Here is a 14643-nt window from a genome sequence, read left to right as displayed (position 1 = left end):
AGCGTGGCCGGCCGTGGCCGGTAGGGGGCGCCCCAGACGCCTCGCCTCGCATCCCCGCTTCCCCCAAACAGCCTGCGGTCCCAGACACGCTGTGAAGGATTGCAGAAAGACCGCACCGTTCACGCACAACTTTAAGTTGACCCGAATGTGTGTTTCTTCATTTGTAAATAACTGGAATCTCTGAAAATGGAAAAGACGCGGCCTCGACGTCCGCTGCCACTCCACCTCGACACTGGCCAGCTCTGTTAGAAAACAATCGCTGGTCCCACTCAGGGTGGGTCGCACCGTTGATACCATCGGCTTTGGCACCTGCCCATCTGCCGGGGCCCTCCTGGGGGGCTGGGAACCAACGTGCAGGGCCTCCCCCTGGTCCTGACCCAGACAGCCCTGAGCGACACCTGCCAAGGACAGGGTTTCTGTCATTTGAAGGCCACTCGATGGCTGTGCTCTGTGCACTAAAGCTCAGACAGCGGTGAGCAATGAGTGGGGCTGACTGGCCAGGGTCCTGGCTTAGCTCTATGCTGTTTACACCTCCCCCAGCACCACCTGCAGGCTCTGCCCACTGTAGGCCCTACCTAGGGCCTGCGATTTGCCCGAGACCCCTGTCCTGTGCCATCTTCCTCCCATTACACTTGGTCACCCTCTCCAAGTACCCACTTGTCTCAAGCTGCCTTCTCCCACAGAGGAAAAATCCACATACAGGGATAAGCTACTTCTGGTTCCATCCACCTCTCAGAGAAGATAGCAGAGAATGAGCCCCCGGGTGATGGAAGTCAGGCGCCTCGTCTGACCACTTGGAGGCTTGGGAGGGCTCTCTTTATGAATCTAAGTAAACCACCTGCTTCCTGATCAGGAGATGACCTTCCTGCATTATACAACAAGGCCACACCCCTTAACTGGAGCGTGTGGGGCCAGACTCCAGAACGTTTTGGATTTTAAAAATAATGGGTGATGCATAGACCACATGTTACATAACACCCTGCAGCAGCAGCAGCACCACCATAGTCAGACTCATCAACTCTGATTTCTGCACTAAAGCCTTATATTCACACTAAGAGAGAGAAATAGAAGGTCCAGTCTGGTGTTTGTCACTAATGAGTTTCGATTCCAACTTTACGACAGAACTGTTCATTTCCAGCACAGTTTGGATTTACAGATTCTGGAGAAAGGCCTGTGGGGTATAGAAAGGCAGATTCCCTCCCTAAGTGTGGGTGCCTGGGAAGGCGCATTGCCTTGGCTTCCTCGGGATCCCATGAGCATCAGTGCTGGAGATGGTGGCTGGCTTTCAAGTGAACACAGCATCATTACTAAAGCAGGCGGTGCAGCCCTAGCCAGTTTGGTTCAGTGGAGAAAGTGTGAGCCTGCGGACCAAAGGGTCCTGGGTTTGATTTGGGTCAAGGGCACGTACCTCGGTTGCAGGCTCCTCCCCAGGCAGGGCCCTGGTCGGGGCGCGTGCAGGAGGCAACTAATCGATGTGTTTCTCTCACATCGTTATTTCTCTCTGTCTTTCCCTCTCTCTTCCACTCTCTCTAAAAATCGATGGAAAAATATTTTCAGGTGAGGATTAAAAAAAAAGAAGGGGGTGCAAACTTGGGATTCAGATCATATCTGGGGCCTCTAAAAAGAATCATCTTCCTGGGTCTCCTAATTTGGGGAAATGAATAACTGCTCTGCAGATCAGACTTTGCCTACACACTCCCAGGGGAGTTGGTGCCAGCTGGCCGTCAAACCAGGAATCATCCGGACCCTGGGTTATGAGCTCCTGGAATGCCTGGCTCTCTGCAAAGACCAGATGCTGCTCCAATTTATGGAGGAACCTGAACAGCCAAAACAATTTCTTTTAAGGACAATTGGCAGGGAAGCTGTGGCAATGATGCCTTGGAGGGAAGTGGACAAGGGGTTAGAATTAACCCTAACCACTCTTCATATTTGTCTTTCTCTTCCTTTCCTGGAAGCAACCAGCATGTGTTCATGGGACTTAAAAATGTGCAAGAAGCATTGAAGTCAGCCAGTCCTGCACTGGAATTCCCAGCTCTGACAAAAATTGCTGCGTGATCTTGGGCAAAGTTACTTGCCTTCTCTCAGTCTCAGCTGCTTCAGACGTAAAATAAGAATACCTACTTTTCAGGGTTGTTTTGAGGATTAATGAAATAAGTGAAAGCGCCTAAAAGCAGTACTTGTCACACAGAAGGTGTTCAATAAATGCTACTTATTATTTCAGGAGAATCACAGAAAGTCTGGGAGTTTCTGCCCAGGGGCAGGGTCCATCAGTGGCATTGCCTGCCCCTCTGGCCTCCTCCACATGCCCTTTAGTAAGGCTGGACTGACAAATAATAAGAACAACAACAACAACTAGGGGTGTGTGTGGGGGAGTTGGGGGGGGGCAAATGCCCCTGCAACGCTCCCTACATTGCTCCCTTGAGGCCCAAAATGCAAGAGAACACCTTGCGGAGCCCTGACAGGTGCTGTGATCAGGAGCTAGAAAACCAAGGCTGGAGATCCCTGCTCTGCCTCCAACTTTGTGACCTTGGATGCATTTCTTAACCTTTCTGCCTTTCAGTTCCTCATCTGCCTGTGATATCCTCGCAGGTTTGTTGTAAAAATTGAACAAACTAGTGCTTGGGAAATGCCTGGCACATAGTAAGAACCAACACACTCTGGCTGGATGCTGGGTGAATTCTGTAGGTAAATGTGCAATGAGATGAGGCTTTGCTTTCCAGCAAGTGGCCAGCGACACTTTTCACATAAAGCCAGGCCCTCCCATCTCGCACCTCTCAGATTCCTTCGCAGCATTTGGGCCCTTTTTCCTGCTTGGTCTCTTGGTCCCGACAGGCCCCAAATATTCCTTCCGTCCCACTCCCGCTCACTCCCTTGACTTTCCACTTTCTAGAAGAGACTGCTCCTCCTCATGGGAGTTGGGCCCAGGACGCTTCAGGAAAACCTCCAACAAGGACCAGAGCCCTGCCTCCCCCTTGAGGACTCGGAGCTCCCGAGTAGGGACCCAAAGGTGACACCAGGGGTCACCAGGTTTGGGGTCCTGAGCAAAGATGAGTCGAGAAGATCTTCCAGCTCCAGAAAGAGCCTGGGTTCCTCGTGTATTTCCCCGCAAAGGTGACGCCCCAGCAGCTCTGAGGAAGCCCAGGTAGGATGCCTCTGGCTGCCAGCAGCTGCTCTGGCAGGTGCCTCCACAGCTGGCAGAGAGGGCCTGAGACCCTGTGCCTCCAAGGGTGGACTGCACCTGGGAAGGCTTCTTCCCGAAGGGGCACTCTTCTGCCACGAGGGCACACGTCAGGCAGCCCAGCAACTATCAGCTCTTTCTCTCGAATGTGGGAAACCAGCCTGAGCAGCCGTGGCTTCTGCTGTCACCACACGGCTCCTGTCTGGCAAAGTTCCCATCCCTGTATCCCCACAGGACAACATGCCCAGGACTCCTTCCCTCGGATATCTCCCAGGAAACCTCTGCATACCTTCCAGGATTGTACCCCTAACGGAGACATCTTGCACAATCAGGTGCTTTTTGCACATTTTGGGTCCTTGGCTACCCGAGACCCGGCCCTCTAACCTTGCCCCATGCCATCCAGCCTGGCTTTGTCAGCCATACGGCAGTTTCCATCGCATTCGCCCAGCTTCTTCCCTCTCCTCTAGCTGGAAGCTGATTAATCTGGGCCCGCTGCTGGCGTGATTTAACGGCTTCACATTCCATATCCACTCAGCACTTCTGACACCATATTTCAGCACACCCCTTCCAGTTCTAGCTTCAGGCTGAGAAGCCTGACCCTGCTGCAGCCCCTCATGTCCACTAGGGGGCAGCTCTGCTCACTCGTCCTGGGAGCCTCAGGCAGCATCAATCCCTACACACCTGGCAAGTCATTTGTTCCTTATCCCATCTTGTCACCCACAACTCCACTTTCTTCCATTCATATTAACCCACTCAAAACAGAGAAACTCCTTTCCCGAGTCTCTGACCCAGCGTGTTCACACTGGCTGCGCACAATCACCTGCAGAGCTTTAAAAACACACCGACGGCCCTATCTGGTTTGGCTCAGTGGATAGAGCGTGGGCCTGCGGACTGAAGGGTCCTGGGGTTCGAATCCCGTCAAGGGCACATGCCGGGGTTGCGGGCTCGGTCCCCAGTGGGGGGCGTGCAGGAGGCAGCTGATCAGTGATTCTCATCATTGATGTTTCTACCTCTCCTTCTCCCTTCCTCTCTGAAATCAATAAAAATATATATACTTTAATAAGATGCTCTGTGACTACTTTGTAACTGCCATTTTGTACAGCTTAGGGAATATAGCCAATAATACTGCAATAACTATATATGGTGTCTGGTGGGTGCAAGACTTATGGGGGGGGGGATCACTTCACAAATTACATAAATGTCTAACCACTATGCTGTATACCTGAAACTAGTATAATAGTAAATGTCAATTGTAATTGAAAAATAAAATAAAATTTTTAAAGCAGCTGTGATTCTAATAAAAGTCCCAGGCTGAGACACACTGCAACCCTTTTCCCTCCTGGGTGCCTGTCTTCTAACTTCTGGAATAGAATTTCCCCAAACTTCATTCCCTTCCCTTGGGCAGGGACCACTTTATACAAGGCAGAATCAGCCCCAGCCGGTTTGGCTCAGTGGATAGAGCCTACGGACTGAAGGGTCCCAGGTTCGATTCCGGTCAAAGGCACATGCCTGGGTTGCAGGCTCAATCCCCAGTAGGGGATGTGCAGTAGGCAGCCAATCAATGATTCTCTCTCATTGATGTCTCTATCTCCCTTTTCCTCTTCCTTCCTCTATGAAAGCAATAAAAATATTAAGAAGAAGAAAAAAGGCAGAATCAAGCAGTGCTAGCCGGAGACTCCAAACACCAGGGATTCTCTGCAAAGACTGGGGGTGAGAGTGGGCTCAGTTCACTGCACATCCACATCCCTGCCATGTAGGCATTAAAATAAGTATAATTTTTGTCAGAAAGGAATCCAGGAACCAAATAAGTGAATGTACAGGTACACCCGATATGACCATTCTTGGAAGGAGTGGCCTCACAGAGGAAATAAAGTCAGTCTGGAAACCCACTTCCTCTGCCCAGAGCTGACATCTGGCAGGGGCGTCCAGAATGCCAGGCCCAGCATTTTGCGGGGACACAACGAGGACCGCAGGTCTGAGTCTGATATGGAGACTTGGAATCTCTTCTTCCCCCAACAACGCACAGCATCCCTTCCCCCGAACCCAGAGAGCCTTAGAGCACGGAACTGCGTGCCCGCCAAGCCTGAGGGCAGAGGAAGTGGCCCTTTACAGAGGGGCTGCCCCATCGCTGCTGCTGCCACGGACCATTCCAGCTGATGGAGGTAGGCATGCACGTTCCCCTCTCCCAGGATGGTAGTTGAGTCCTGGGTTTGAATCCAGTCTACTGCTTACTTCACCTCTCAGCCCCTCGTTTTCCACACCCAGAAAATGGGTGTAGGAGCATCTAATTCATCTAGCTGTTGTGAGGATTTACTGAAACAGGGCATGGCAAGCACTTTATATCTGGGACAATAGTAAGTACTTATAATGCCAGTAATAACAATACTTTCATTAAATGCGAAGGCCCCTCCCAGGAAGGGATCCCCCCTCCTATTTTTACAGGTGGGGAAATATTGTTATTATTATTTTACAAATGAGTACTTTGAGGCTCAGAGCTTGGCTTGCTGGCAGGGAAACAAAGATGGGAAGGAGGTATGGGAATGCAGACTGGTACAGCCACTGCGGAAAAGAGTATGGAGTTTCCTCAAGAAATTTAAAATGGAATTGCCCTTTGACCTGTGATTCCACTTCTGGGACTATATCCTAAGAATCTTGAAACACCAATCAGAAAGAATACATGCACCCCTATGTTCAGAGCAGCGTTATTTACAATAGCCCAAATCTGGGAACAGCCCAAGAAGTGCCCATCAGTAGATGAGTGGACAAAACAACTATAGTACATGTACACCATGGAATACTACTCAGCTGTAAAAAAGAAGGAAGTTATTATGTTAAGCAAAATAAGCCAGTCAGAGAAAAACAAATACCATATGATCTCACTAGTGTGTGGAATCTAATGAACAAAATATACTGATGAACAAAATAGAACCAGAGGCGTGGATACACGGAACAGACTGACAAATGTCAGAGGGAAGGGGGGGCGGGGGGGGGGAGAACTGGATAAAGGAAGGTGAAGGGATTAGCTAGAGAACATACATGTGTAGCCCAGGGACACAGACAACAGTATGGGGAAGGTGGGGGCTGGATGGAGGTGGGCAAAGGCGGGGAAATGGAGGACATCTGCAATAGTGTCCACATTAAAAATTTTAAATTAAAAGAAGATTGGCAGTAGGTGTGTTTGACTTTTCACATCCATACTGGGATCTCATTAGACATTAGACAGGAGGCCTCAGGCACACGCAGAGGTTTACTCGGATTGGCCCAGAAAGGGTGTGTCCCAGCTGCCCACCTGGGCTGTTACTCCACCTGTCATGCTCCCCCATTCCACCAACGGCGGCCCAGGGACCCGGTGAGGAAGGTGATCCTGAGACGCCCCCCCCCCCCCGGAAGGGACCCCCTCCTTTTCACAGATGGGAAACAGAGGGGAAGTGATCTGGCTTCTGCTAAGCCTGGTGGCGTCCGAGCCAGAACAAAGACCCAAGTCACTGACATCCAGTCCAACAACCGTGTCCCCTTCCACCTTGAGAATGTCTAACCTCGGACTTGGAGCCTTAATAACTACCCCGCCCCGTATCCACACACACACACACACACACACACACACGGGCCTCTGGCTGACAGCTGGGGGAGGGGACTGGCTCCAGAGTGGTAGTTTTCCATCTTTAGATGCATCGTTCCCACCTGAACAGGTTAAAGGAAATGACTGGAAGGGTGGCAGAGCAGTGAAGCAAGTGCTACGGAGTCTAAAGGGACTCCGGTCTGCATTCTGGCGGCTGGCTCCCATCTGTAAAATGGAGATAGTTGTCCAGTTCATTGGGTGTTCCGACTTCTTGGGAACATACATAGACTCTCTCCAGGAAGAAACAAAGGAAACTGGCTACCACTGGAAGGGCTGCTGGGGGCAGGGGGCGGGAGACTCAGGTTTCGCCCCATTGAAGAGGTAATTATTTGAGTGATTTTTAAAAATATGTTTCTTAATTGATTTTTTTACAGAGAGGAAGAGAGAGAGATAGAGAGTTAGAAACATTGATGAGAGAGAAACATCGATCAGCTGCCTCCTGCACACTCCCTACTGGGGATGTGCCCACAACCAAGGTACATGCCCTTGACCGGAATTGAACCTGGAACCCTTCAGTCCGCAGGCTGACGCTCTATCCACTGAGCCAAACTGGTCAGGGCTATTTGAGTGATTTTTAAAAGATTGTACCTGGTGCTCAATGTGAGCACTGGTTATCTTTATAAAGAAGGTTTGACACAGGCCCCCCACCTGACCTCACACCATCGCTTTCCCACAGCTTCAGGTTAGAGCTCAGGCTTCACACCCGAGGCAGGTGGAGAGCATGTGGGCTTCAGATGCAGACCTAGGTCCCTGTGTCCCCCGCTTACTAGCTGTGGGTCTTTGGTAGCTGTTCTGCCTCAGTTTCCTTGGTAATAAAGGATGCTAATGGTCCCCACCAGTTGCCAGCAGGATTTAATGAGAGCAGAGCTGCAACCGAGTGGGCACTGGGCATGTGCCCGGCACAGCTTGGAACACATCACATCATCAGGGGCCACTGTCACCCACATTTTACAGATGAGGAATGGGAGGCTCTGGGGGGCAAAGGAACTTGTCCATAGTCACTCAGCTGGTAACTGGCGAAGCCAGGACCACACCCAGGCAGTCTGGTTCCAGAGTGGGTGCCCCTAACCACCGCGCCTCCCTGTCTCTCCTGCACACCTCACATATCAGAACACCTGGCACGCGGAAACTGCTCTGCAAATCACAGCTGTGACTGTGGTTGAGACATGCTAACACCCACTAAGCCTTTCCCAGGTCACTGGGTAAAATTTTTTGAGGCAGGGCTATTTGACAGCACCTACCTTCTGGGGGCAGCATTTACCAGCCCATAGACACCCCCCAGGAAACTTAAAGAAGCCCAGCATCCACAGTTACACACAATCCACTCACCACCACCTGAGCCAGACAGGTTGTAGGACAACCCACTGCAAGAGACAAGATGTTCTTTCCTTTCGGTCAATACTGCCAATGGGGGGGTCTACCAACAGGGGGAGTTTGTCAGTGTCCCCCCCCCAACCCCCCGCCCTGACACATCTAATAGCCAACTTGGTGCTAATGAAGGCCAGGCTGAGGTTACCTCCACACATCAACTGGATTAGACCTTGGCTTACACACACACACACACACACACACACACACACACACAACACACAACACACCACAAACACAACACACACACAAAACATACAACACACTACAAATACAACACACACGCGCACACACACACACACACACACACACACACGACTCAGAATCAACACCCAGCCTTACCCACTGAAACCCAACTGGGTGGAGGGGGATGGATCCAGGCCACCATGGATAAAGCATTAAACAGATAATCTGATTATGAATAATTGAGCTTACTGTTAAGTGTCAATGTCTAAAGCCATTGACTAAAATTCCAAATAGATTTCCAAGAGAGAGAAAGGCTCACGCAGCTCACGCCTCATTGCCCATTCTCTGGTCCTCCCCTGAGAGAGCCCAGAGCCACCCACACACCTTAGGTGGTTCCTTCTCTAGCCCCACCCCCTGCCCCCAACACACATCAAACCTGGAGACACAAGGGACGGTGACTGGGAGGGATGCGGGCAGAGGGGTTTCAGGAAGTCAGGCCCCCCATTTCCCAGCCTCAGCGGTGAACTACTCTGACCCACCCAGGTGATGGGAACAGCTTTCATGTAAGGTTGCCATCCAGTAAGGCAAATCCAAATCTTTTGGAAATGTTCCTCCCACTCATTCTTCCTCCTCGGGGAGGCCTAGTCTAGAAATCATCAGACTTCACCTTCTCCCAGAGAAATGAGAAAGCAGCCCACCCCTGCCCAGCTGGGGGGAGGGAGGGCTCGGGACTTGGGAAGGTCCTGTTGCTAACGAAGGGAGGCCCCGAGCCCAGCACAGCTGAGGACGTCTCAGCCCAGATCAGTGGCTGGTGATGACCAAACTCTCCGGGAGAGGAGGCGAGGAGGAGAGGAGGCGAGGAGGTGTTTCTCTCTTTGCACATGATGATCAGGGACATCGGAGTGCTCAGCTCTGCCCCGCCACGTCTTAGAAATCGTTGGGCGTCGTGTGCATCTGACGGCTGCAGGATGGGGCGTCCAGGAGGGCCGAAGCCCGTGCCCTCGACCGCACCCCTGGGACAGTGATCGATCGCGGAGACAGCCTGACCTCGGGCTTCTACAGGGACAGGAGTCATCAGACGCTCTCGCCTCCGCGGGCAGAGCCCTCCTGCTTTACCTGGCACAGACCTCCGCGAAGGCGCCAGGCAGCTGATGCTGAGGGTGCTTCTAATCCTCCATCCCTTCAGATACACGTCTTGACTGCCTTCTCTGGGACAGACTCCGGCCTGGGAACTGGAGCAAGAGTGGGAGACAGCGGCAGTGGGGACGAAGTCACTGTCCTCATAAAGCGTAGGTCCCCTTAGGAGGCATCGCAACCTGCGTTTCTCTAGGGACCAGGACGGAAGTGTGAGAACGCAACACACAGGAGGAGAGGAGGAGAGGAGGAGAGGAGGAGAGGAGGAGGGCCTAGTGAGCCAGGCCTGCCAACAACACAGGTCCAGCCACATCCTGGGCTTGACCCAGAGAAGTAAAGGAGCGGAGCTCAGGCAGGGCCAGATGCTTGGTAGTCAGAAGAGGAAGGAGCCTCAGGTGGATGGAAGCGTGGCGGGGAGGGGGGGGGGGGAAGAAGGGGGGGGGGAAAGACTACTTCATGGGAAGGGGAGCAGAGGAAGGGAAACAGTCTAGGGTCAGGGCTAGAAGCCACTGCCCCCACCCCCAGGTACCCAGAAAGGCCTGGGGCCCTGGCCTTGAAGGAGACAGCTGCAGATAGGGCACAGCTGCCACCACAGAGCCCCTGCTCAGAACCCAGGACCCACCAAACTTCTCCTCCCACCACAGGGCCCCTCGGAGTCTATGAAATGCTCCTCAGCAAGCCTGCGTGGAGAACACAGGCCAGGCCACATCTGCTAAGCCCCCGTCCCCCTGCAGTGCCCACCTCCCATGGTAGGTGTTCAGCAAGTACGGAGCTGTTCTTCATGAGAACAGGATCCCAGGCAAGCAGTGCTCATACAGGGGGTGGGAGATGGGTATCTGGGAGGCTGGTCTGTCCTTGTCCCCAAGAGTGGGGGACATGGGAGGCGAGGGACTCAGGGACTCGGGCGCTGTTACCTGTATCCTGTCTTCTGGCAGCTCCGTTTTCATGGCCAGCATCTCCCGGGCATAGACGTCTGGGTAGTGGGCCTCGTTGAACGCCTTCTCCAGCTCCTCTAGCTGGTAGGAGGTAAAGATCGTCCTGCGGGGAGCAAACGGATACTCAGGACCCTGGAAACGGACGAGGCTGTCCCAGAGAGGACAGAACGGCCCTTCCCTGTGCCTCCTGGACAGACCCCAAACCCAGGCCCTCAGCACAATCAGACACACACTCCCTCACACACACACACACACACACACACACACACACACACGCACACACACGCTCCCATGCTCACGTGCATGCACACGTGTTCGCACACACACTCAGCCTAACCCTCTGGACTTTTCTTCTTTCAAGGCTGAGGACCCCCAGTGCCCTTCCGATGGTGGTGGGGGATTATTTCAGCCCTCGGGGGCATCTCATTATAGGAATCTTTCTGGAAGAGCTTGTGGGGAAAGGGTGTTAGATAGACATCTGAGAAAACTGCAGAAGGCCCCTCTTCCTCCTGCCACGCACAGGGCCACAGGCGAGGGGCGAGCCAGGTAAATAAATGCCTCACCCGCTAGGACCTGCTCCCTGGGCTCCTCTCAGACAGTTGATCTTTCACACTGCACTCACCCGAAGATCAAAGGCAGCTGCGACCCCAGTGTTTATGCAACTGAGGACTGAATGTCCCACCCCTGCAAACCACCCAACACTCCGCCCTCCTCACCTGCCCTGGTCCACCAGCTCCTTAAAGCTGCTCTCCTAATCTTAGGGGTGAGGAATATGAGGGGGAGGGCGCCCTGACTCTTCCAGTGCTCAGAAGCCAAGAGCCACCTTCCAACCATCCCCCCCCCCCCCCCACCACACACACAAGCTGGGGAAGCAACCTAGGGGGGCCCATTATTCCGGGAAGTTGCACTCAGGTGACCCTGAAATAACCTACCTCCACAGCCCCCCCCCCCCACTGAGCAGTGAAGAATCTGATAAAAGCTACATCCTCTCACCCACCCTAGGAAAATGTGCGAAGAATATGCTCCGACACATAACATTTCACTTCCACTATCAGGGGGTTCATAGACCTCCTTTCCTGCATAAACACACTACATATCCACCTGCAGACACAAAGTCTTCTTTCTTCAGACCTTAATTTCACCAAGTTCTGGGTGACCTTTCTCTCAGCCACAAGCCAGCGGGCAATAGCGTCCAGATCCCACACACTCAACTCATAAACACGGTACCTTCCCTGCTGGAGCCTCTGGGACTTGGGACTCTGGGGCAGCACAGGGGTTTAGAAGCCCTCACTGCTGCTCGCACGCGCCCCCAGCACAGGAACAAGCGCAAAGTTCAGCCCCCGTTCCGTGTGCTGGTTTGTCTTCAGTGTCTCAGAGTCTGATGCAGGGGATTGTGAGGAAGAAGGATTCTGCTCGTTATAGAAAACGACTGGTTTGATTCTAAATCGTTTCTCCTCTCCTCTTGGGGGTGGGGATTAAATGCTTATGTAAATAAAGTTATTTCTTCAGAATTTTGAAGAAATTCTGTTTCTCTCTTGCTATTTACTGAAAGGTCCCCCTACACAAAATGTCAAAATAAACAATCGAAACACGCAAGTCCTTTGCAAAACTCGGGAAACTGAAGTAAGCACGTAGGTGTGGGGGCCACAGCCAAAGAGAAGAGCCGACAGTAGGTTGTTTAAGACCCTTCCCGTGTCCACTCTTTGCTTAGGAGAGCTCGAGCTCGCTCGCACTCAAAACAAAACAAAGCCTCAGATCCCCCAAACTTCCCCCCATTCCTGTCGCAGAGCCAATCCCGGCTCCCCAGGACCCTCCCTGCGCTCCCACAACGTGACCCAGAAAACCTGCTCCTGGTTTTCTGCAGAAACCCAGACCTCCTGCCTGAGCTTTCGGGTACAGAGATGAGGAAAAGCCGAGACCCCCAAGGCTGCTGGCCCATCCCCTCTCCCCTGCCAGCCCCCATAAACCTGGGTGTTTCTGGGAAATGAGCGATGCCCGTCTCCTCTCACCAGATTCCAGGATCTCTTCCCTGAAATCCCCAAACGAGAGAAGCTTAGAATAACGTTTGCGTTGTTTTTAAAAAACTAATTAAAAACTGCACTGGCCATGGTAGCCATTCTCCTCCCTCCACTAACCGGCTTCCTTCATGCACCAGGAATAGCCAGAAACCTAGGGCAGGTGGCGAGTCCTCCTGCTCCCTGCGAACCTCCAACGCTCCCACAGGTCTCCCTGGCGGAGAGGGTGGCAGGTGAGGGCAGAGGGCCAGGAGCCTGAGGCATGGCCTTCGGGCTGTGGGTCAGCCAGCTCCGAGTGCCACACAGGGCGGCGTCCTGACGCAGAAACGCTGTGGGGCACCCAGGGTCGGGGCATGCTTTCCCCAGGGCTCTTCTTGCCGTGGGAGCCCCTTTCTCCTTCCCCCTCGCACCAGCGCAGAAGCAGTTCAGCGGACCGGTCCTTCCCCCGTGGCCTGTCCCCTGTCCCTGGACTCAGAGGCTGGCAGGACCACCCAACCTGGGACCGGCATGTCGTGGGTGCAAAAGAGGTGTCTTAATGAATATTCGTTGGGTAAACGGATGTAAAAAGTGACCCAGAATCAGGACCAAAATAAAATGTTTCCGTTTAAAAGAAAACAAAACAAAAACAAACAGCTGACTGGAGAGAAGGAGTGAATCAAGGTCATGGGGAAACCAAGCCGAAGTTCACTGGCAGGCAGGCGGGAGCCTGTTGGAGTCTGAGGGCTCAAGAAGAGCCATTTAAAAGGTGGGGGTCAGTAGTGCGGTTCCCAAGGGTGAAGGAAGAGGGACAGGCAGAAAAGCGCCCAGAGAAAGGGCGCGATGAGGCTGAAAACAAACTGGGGTGAAAGAACAAGGAGGTGCGGGGGAGAAGCGGGGAGCTCCGTGGGGTGAAATGCCCTCAGAGCCCGTGGGACCCACCTGGGCGCCCCACCTGGCCCCCCGCAGAGGGAAGTTTGGGAAAACAGCCCCGGGTGAGCGCAGGGACAAGCAGCACTCGCAGAAAGTCGGCCGATGTTTGGTTCTTGCCGCTTTATTTTCTTTAAAAGCTTCTGGTAAATTTACACAAGAACTTGGTGCTGATGGCCAGGGGCCTGCGGGCCTGGGGTGAGGGGATTGCTTGTCAGGATATAGCTTCTGGAAGGGATTGAATTTTAACTTTGTGCCAGTAACGCCTCTTTAAAGACGTATTTTTTAAACTCCCTTTTTAGTCTGTACCCCAGTGCAGCCCATTCCACTCCAGCGAGGGCGGGCGGGGTCATCCAGTCCACACATTCCCCCGTCTTTCCCCATTTTACAGACAAGGAAACTGAGGCTCGCAGAAGGGAAGCTACCTTGAGGACCACAGAAAGAGCAGAAGCCTAACGAAAATGTCCCATCGATGCACATAGCACGCTCGAGCTTTGGGGAAAGGTGGGAGCAAGGCGGTAGCGAACTGTGAGCACAGGGGCCGAGGGAGAGGAAGGCGGCCGGGACGGAGGGCAGAGGAGCCGGCTCGGGCGGGGAAGTGGGAGCTTCCCGCGTGCATGGCTCTCGGATGTGCAGGTGCCTGGAAGCACCTGGGAGCTGCCAGCCCCTCTGTGGCTCTGGCTTTCAGCGGGGCCTTTCCTTTCTCCCAGAGGAGGAGGAGAAAGCCTGGCCCGGTGCGCCTCCCTGGCGGCCTCTCACCGTCCTCACGGGGCGCAGCCCGCCCAGGGCCCGGGTGTCACCAAACAACGCCCGCTCCCCGCGCCCGGGCGCAGCCTTGGACCTCAGATATGACGGCGGCGAAAGCGGAGTCCGAGAGACCCGACCCCCACGGGGGACGCAGGGCCGGGAGCAGGAAGGTGACGGGAAGACCAGGGGCCTTACCTGTGCCGCCGCTTCTTCCGCTTCTTGGTCTGGGCTAAGGCTGACTTGGGCATTTTCCGGTCGCTGGAGGAGACATCTTCAGAATCTGGGAAGCGGACGGAGACATGCGGCAGCAGCGGGGGCGCGCTGGGCAGCGCTCGGGAGCCCCAAACCCGGGGTCCCAGCCCACCCCGGCCGCCTCGGGGAGCTGCGGGGACCCGCTCGGACTCCCCGGGAAGCCTTCTGCGAGGTCGACCCCATCCCTAAGCCCGGGCTGGCCCTGCCCAGGCCGTCGCCCTGCTCCCGAGGTTTGGAGCAGATTTCGTTGTAAGAGAGGCCAAGGCCCGGCGCTCTGGGGGCAGGGATAGAGGGGGAGGAGGC

At 53.9% G+C, this 14643-nt stretch overlaps 1 protein-coding gene across 1 annotated transcript in view; it reads right to left on the bottom strand.

Moving 5' to 3' along the window:
- VSX2 (visual system homeobox 2) overlaps positions 1-14643 on the bottom strand; it is a 20822-nt gene that overhangs the window by 4915 nt on the left and 1264 nt on the right. Inside the window, exons 2-4 of the mRNA XM_014531163.1 lie at positions 14485-14614; positions 14284-14368; positions 10400-10523 (exon numbers count right to left, since the gene is read on the bottom strand). Of these exons, the coding sequence (XP_014386649.1) occupies positions 10400-10523; positions 14284-14368; positions 14485-14614 (339 nt within the window). The remainder of the gene's footprint in view (positions 1-10399; positions 10524-14283; positions 14369-14484; positions 14615-14643) is intronic.

Source organism: Myotis brandtii, unplaced genomic scaffold, assembly GCF_000412655.1.
Source record: "Myotis brandtii unplaced genomic scaffold, ASM41265v1 scaffold793, whole genome shotgun sequence".
NCBI classification, from domain to species: Eukaryota; Metazoa; Chordata; class Mammalia; order Chiroptera; family Vespertilionidae; genus Myotis; species Myotis brandtii.
This window is presented reverse-complemented; position numbering and strand designations above follow the sequence as displayed.